Source organism: Tasmannia lanceolata, unplaced genomic scaffold, assembly GCF_043159265.1.
Source record: "Tasmannia lanceolata isolate RefF3 unplaced genomic scaffold, GAP_Taslan_0.1 ptg000038l, whole genome shotgun sequence".
Lineage (NCBI taxonomy): Eukaryota > Viridiplantae > Streptophyta > Magnoliopsida > Canellales > Winteraceae > Tasmannia > Tasmannia lanceolata.
In genome coordinates this window covers 2,424,753-2,431,247 of record NW_027518715.1, presented here as the reverse complement: position 1 = coordinate 2,431,247, position 6,495 = coordinate 2,424,753, and the positions used below count along the sequence as shown (strand labels likewise).

At 50.9% G+C, this 6,495-nt stretch overlaps 1 protein-coding gene across 1 annotated transcript; it reads left to right on the top strand.

The window, feature by feature from the left end:
* Positions 1–1,119: 1,119 nt before the first annotated feature.
* Positions 1,120–3,107, top strand: LOC143862956 (uncharacterized). The gene is made up of 4 exons (XM_077373859.1): positions 1,120–1,550; positions 1,820–2,485; positions 2,530–2,782; positions 2,862–3,107. The coding sequence occupies exons 1-4, from the start codon at positions 1,120–1,122 to the stop codon at positions 3,105–3,107; spliced, it is 1,596 nt and encodes a 531-aa protein (XP_077229974.1).
* The last annotated feature ends 3,388 nt before the right edge of the window (positions 3,108–6,495 follow it).

The following is a 6,495-nucleotide window of genomic DNA, read 5'->3' as shown; positions in this document are numbered from 1 at the left end:
GCCATGAATGCACTCCTCGCAGGCGCCAAATCCAATGATTTCCGCCGATCAGTAGCTCGCCAAAACCCGCACTCACTGGCGGATCTGATGGCTGGACCCGAGGAGTACATACCCATGGAGGAGACACTGGCAGCCTTAGATTCAAACCGAAGGAGGGCCTCTGAAGAAAAGAACTCTACCACGCAGCGTAGGGATGATAAGGCCTCCAGAAGAGAAAGGTCCCCCCAGAGGAGGGAAGAGAACTATACCCCTCTCAACACCTCCCAAAGACACATACTGGCTGCGATCAAAGGAGAAGAATTCGTGAGGTGGCCGACCAGGATGATCTCCAAATGAAACAAGAGAGACAAGTCGAAGTAGTGTCGGTTCCACAGGGACCACGGGCATGACACAGACGAGTGCTGGCAGCTCAAGGAAGAAATCGAGTTGCTGATCAATCGGGGATACTTGAAAAAGTATGTCAAAGATGACGGCCACAGGAAAGAGCGCAGGGAGAAGAGCCTTCAGGGCCAGAGCCCTCGACGGTCACACCCGCCCCCTGTGCGGAATCAATCTCCCCCACCAGCAAGCCCACAGCTGGAGATGCGCCGATCCCAGCCTAATGGGGTCATCAACACAATTATGGGCGGACCGGCCGCCGGGGGTACATCATCTACTGCTCGAAAGGCCTACGCACGCCGAGTCAATGCCGTGCACACATGCAGCAAAAAGATGAAGACAGAGAATGAGATCTCCTTCTCAGATGCAGATCTCGACAACTTGATACTACCTCACGACGACGGCTTGGTCCTAACCATTCTCGTTGCGAACTGGGAGTTAAAGAAAATCCTTGTCGATAACGAGAGTTCGGCCGACATCTTGTACTATCATGCTTTTAAGCAAATAATGATAGGAGACGACCGCTTGAGGCCGGCGAACTCCGATCTGTTCGGTTTCTCGGGAGAGATCGTGAAAGTAGAAGGACAGATTGAACTCCCAGTCCTCGTCGGGGAGCCGCCCTGTCAAGCCTTCGCGATGGTCAACTTCCTGGTAGTGAGGGTCACATCAGTCTACAACGCTATCTTAGGACGACCCGGCTAGAATCTCATCCGTGCTGTTGCCTCCGCTTATCATCAGAAAATGAAGTTCATAACTCCAAATGGTGTGGGAGAAGTCAGAGGAGATCAACCTCAATCCAGGGAGTGCTATGTCATGGCACTCAGAGGAAAAAATGCATCGGAATCCCTGCCGATTGAGCTACTTGATCTAAGAGATGAAGCCCAAGTGAATGAATCCGCTGAAGACCTCATCCCCATTCCTCTGTTCGAAGACGATGGCGAGAAGGTCATCCAAATCGGCTCCTCTCTGGACAGTAGCACCCGGCAGAACCTCACCCAATTTCTTCAAAACAATGCAGACGTCTTCGCATGGGCTCCCGCAGATATGCTCGGCATAGATCCGGAGGTCAGCACGCACAGACTCGGTGTCGATCCCACCTGCAGGCCGGTGAAACAAAAAAGGAGACATTTTGCCCTGGAAAGGCAGCAGGCGATCAAGGAAGAAGTGGAGAGGCTCTTGAGGGCTGACTTCATTCGAGAAATCCAATATCCGGACTGACTGGCGAACATGGTCCTGGTAAAGAAAGCCAATGGGAAGCGGAGGATTTGCGTTGATTTCACCGATCTGAACAAAGCTTGTCCCATGGACAGCTACCCGCTCCAAAAAATCGACCAGCTGATAGATGCCACCGCAGGTCACGAACAGCTGAGCTTCATGGACGCCTTCTCCGAGACGATCAGAATGTATGAGTCGGATATACCAAAGACTTCCTTCATAACAGATCAGGGGACATATTATTACCGTGTCATGCCTTTCGGCCTAAAGAATGCCGGGGCAACATATCAGAGGCTCGTAAACAAGCTCTTCGAAAAGCAAAGCGGCCACAACATGGAGGTCTATGTAGTGACATGTTGGTCAAAAGCCAGAGCGCACAAGATCATGTCTCCAACCTGAAAGAGACATTCCAAGTCCTAAGGGATCATAACATGAAGCTCAACCTGAACAAGTGCACATTCGGTGTCAGCTCGGGAAAATTCTTGGGATTTATGGTAAACCGGAGAGGGATAGAAGCCAATCCGGAAAAGATCAAGGCCCTGGTGGAGGTCACTCCACCAAAGACCATTAGAGAAGTACAGCGGCTAACCGGGATGGTGGCCGCACTGGGGCGCTTCATCTCAAAATCTGCAGAGAGATGCCTGCCTTTCTTCAACGCTGTCAAAGGAATCAAAACAGCACCCTGGACACAGGAGTGTCAAGTCGTATTTGAGGAGTTGAAGCAGTACTTGTCCTCTCCACCGCTATTGACAAAGCCAAAGCTGGGCGAGGAGCTGCTTTTGTACCTATCCGTAAGCCCCATGGCACTGGCAGCTGTGCTAATCCGAGAAGAGCACAACCAGCAGAAACTGATCTACTATGTCAGCAAGGTCCTACATGATGCTGAGATCAGGTACCAGCGGGTTGAGAAATTGGCATACGCTCTGATCATGGCAGCCAGAAAACTAAGGCCGTATTTTCAAACTCACACAATAAAGACCTAACCGATCAGCCGCTCAGACAGGTTCTCCACAGACCAGACAACTCAGGGCGACTTGTGAGATGGGCCGTGGAGCTGAGCGAATTTGATATTCAGTACCTGCCTAGGCTGGCGATAAAAGTCCAAGTGCTGGCAGACTTCGCGGCCGAGTGCACCGTCCACCAGCAAAGCATCGAGTTTGAAATTGTCCAAACCCCAGTTGTAGAGAAGGTAACTATAACTGGGGAAATAAACAGAAGTTGAGACTGAACCAGTAAGAACATAAGACATCCCTATACCGGCAGAACAGAATCCATCGTCCGACGAACCGCTCCGGGAAGTATATGTGGACGGATCTTCAAACAAGGTTGGTTGTGGAGCCGGTTTAACCGATAACTTTGTTCTGGATTACGCGCTAAGGTTCGGATTCCGTGCGTCCAACAATGAGGTAGAATATGAGGCTCTCATCGCCGAAATGAACCTAGCAGTCCAGAGCAGCGCCCAAAGGCTGAAGGCGTATTGCGACTTCCAGCTGGTCGTAAACCAGATCCAATGAGTCTATGAGGCCCGCGATGAGCGCATGATTAAGTATCTCTCCAAGGTCCGCCAGTTGACCAGCAATTTTAAAAACTTCGAGGTCATCAGAATCCCTATTATGGAAAATGCAAAAGCGGATGTGATGTCTAAGCTGGCAGCATTCGGTTACACCACTCTTGGGAGTATATGTATGGAATTTCTGAAGAAATACAGTATCGAAAATGAAGCAGTAGAAGTAATGCAGGTCGAGCACGAGCCGTGCTGGATGGACGAAATCATTGAGTACCTGCATAACGGGAAGCTTCCCGAAGCAAAGAAGGAAGCCCGCAAAGTGATACAGAGAGCAGCCCGATCTTCCCCAGATGGTGAGAGCCTGTACAAAAGGTCGTACACCCTTCCGTACCTAAAATGCCTCCAGCCAAGCAACGCCGCATACACTCTGCAAGAGACGCACGAATGAATCTGCGGAGAACACCTGGGGGCAAGGCCCTGGCCATCAAAGTACTACTGAGAGGCCTGTACTGGACAACCTTGAGGCAAGACGCTCTGGACCTGGTCAAAAGGTGCGAGAGATGCCAAAAGTTCTCTCCCACCATCCATCAACCGGCTGTATCCATGGCCCCGATCATCAGTCCACTCCCTTTCGCAGTATGGGGGATGGACATCTTGGGCCCTTTTCCACCAGCCTCCGAAGACGTGAGTTCGTCGTGGTGGCTATTGACTATTTTACCAAGTGGGTGGAGGCTGAACCTCTAGCCCAGATCACGGAGCAAAACGTGCAGACCTTCGTCTGGAAGTCAGTTGTTTGCAGATTCAGGATACCTCGCGTCTTGATAACAGACAACGGCAGACAGTTCGACTCCCGAAACTTTCAAAAATTCTGCTCTAATTTGAAGATCGAACAAAGATTCACTTTTGTGGCGCACCCTCAGATGAATGGACAAACTGAAGTAACGAACAAAATCCTACTCCAGGAGATCAAAAAGAGGCTGGACGAAAAGGCGTCCCAATGGGCAGACGAACTTTATCACGTCCTATGGGCGTATCGTACCACCCCGCGTACCTCGACGGGGGAATCGCCATTCAACTTGTGCTTCGGAACTGAAGCCGTAATACCCGTCGATGTTGGCGTCCCGTCTCCCAGAATCACCAACTTCAATGAGCAGCTCAATGGAGATGGGCTCCGCGCAAACCTTGACTTGCTGGAAGAAGCCCAGGAATAATCCCGAATCAAGGTCGCAGGCTACAAACAGAAAGTGTCCACCTATCACGACCTGAAGATATGCCCAAAAGAATTCCGAGCAGGGGACCTAGTCCTGAGGAAGGCTGCTATCTCCCAACTGAAGAAGGTAGGAAAACTCTCCCCGACCTGGGAGGGGCCGTACCGAGTGAAAGAGGTAATTCGCCCAAGGAGTTACAAGCTGGAAACACTTGGGGAGCACCTACTAGCCCCCGCCTGGAATTCGAAGAACCTCCGAAAATACTATCAATAGCTAGCCACTTGGTGCAACAGTGAATGCCGTTGTAAGTACGCTTGAATGTGAATGATGAAAAGGATACTGTTTCTTTGCAAATCTTCAAACACTCCGTCTCAGAAACCCAGTTCACCAAAACTTGGGTACTCGCTGCTTGGTTCACCCCGGCTCATCTCCACAAAGACCGGAAGCGCACTTCTGGTCAGGAACGGGCTCGGGCAGAAAACCAAACCTGCTCGGAAACCCAGTTCACCAAAAATTGGGTACTCGCTGCTTGGTTCACCCCGGCTCGTCTCCACAAAGACCGGAAGCGCACTTCTGGTCAGGAACGGACCGGGCAGAAAACCAAACCTGCACGGAAACCCAGTTCACCAAAACTTGGGTACTCGCTGCTTGGTTCACCCTGGCTCGTCTCCACAAAAACCGGAAGCGTACTTTTGGTCAGGAACTGGCCCGGGCAGAAAACCAAACCTGCTCGAAACCCCAGTTCACCAAAACTTGGGTACTCGCTGCTTGGTTCACCCCGGCTCGTCTCCACAAAGACCGGAAGCGCACTTCTGGTCAGAAACGGGCCCGGGCAGAAAACCAAACCTGCTCGGAAATCCAGTCCACCAAAACTTGGGTACTCGCTGCTTGGTTCACCCTGGCTTATCTCCACAAAGACCGGAAGCACACTTCTGGTCAGAAACGGGCCCGGGCAGAAAACCAAACCTTCTCGGAAACCCAGTTCACCAAAACTTGGGTACTCGCTGCTATGTTCACCCCGGCTCGTCTCCTCAAACATCGGAAGCGCACTTCTAGTCAGGAGCGGGCCCGGGCAGAAAACCAAACCTGCTCGAAAACCCAGTTCACCAAAACTTGGATACTCGCTGCTTGTTCACCCCGTCTCGTCTCCACAAAGATCGGAAGCGTACTTCTGGTCAGGAGCGGGCCCGGGCAGAAAACCAAACCTGCTCGGAAACCGAGTTCACCAAAACTTGGGTACTCGCTGCTTGGTTCACCCCGGCTCGTCTCCTCAAAGACCGGAAGCGCACTTCTGGTCAGGAACGGGCCCGAGCAGAAAACCAAACCTGCACGGAAACCCAGTTCACCAAAACTTGGGTACTCGCTGCTTGGTTCACCCCGGCTCGTCTCCACAAAGACCGGAAGCGCATTTCTGGTCAGGAACGGGCCCGGACAGAAAACCAAACCTGCTCCAAAACCCAATTCACCAATACTTGGGTACTCGCTGCTTGGTTCACCCCGGTCCGTCTGCACAAAGACCGGAAGCACACTTCTGGTCAGGAACGGGCCCGGGCAGAAAACGAAACCTTCTCCGAAACCCAGTTCACCAAAACTTGGGTACTCGCTGCCTGGTTCGCCCCGGTTCGTCTCCACAGAGGCCGGAAGCGCCCTTCCAGTCAGGAACGGGCCTGGGCAGAAAAATAAACCTTTGCGAGAATCCAGGTCAATGAAAAATTTAGACCCGGTCTATGACCTACTTCTGTCATTTTGTGGCCGTGGTCTTCTTTCTGATCTACTGATCATCTTTGATCATGGATGAAAAATTCAGTGTTACCTATCATATCCTTCTCCTATGATTGATTCTGATCTGATTATGTTCCACTTGTTTGATTGAGAGTTTGTCCTGCTGACATTTATTCGAGTGTGTATTCTTGTGGACAGCCTCGCTTTATCTTACCCTTTCTCCCTGCATAGCTGTTATGCTGCCAAATTTTTTGCAAATACCTTGAGTTTGGTCATTATCTTGTAAACTTGTTGACAAACTCTATTTGCTTATCTTACCATATCTCTTTGCATAGATGTTATGCTGCCGGATTTTATCCGTGGGAAAGATATATTCGCATCATCTCTTGTCTCAACTTGTATATGGGATTTTCATTTGATTACCCTATATTGAACTTTAGTGTTTGTCAATTCCATGGCGGGAGT

Bases quoted from the DNA above. Each gene is read 5' to 3' on its own strand.
- LOC143862956 (XM_077373859.1), top strand. From the start codon at position 1,120: ATGAAGTTCATAACTCCAAATGGTGTGGGAGAAGTCAGAGGAGATCAA. The intron at 1,551-1,819 runs GCTCTTGAGGGC...CCTTCATAACAG, and splicing joins ATCAAGGAAGAAGTGGAGAG to ATCAGGGGACATATTATTAC. The intron at 2,486-2,529 runs GTACCAGCGGGT...TGATCATGGCAG, and splicing joins CTACATGATGCTGAGATCAG to CCAGAAAACTAAGGCCGTAT.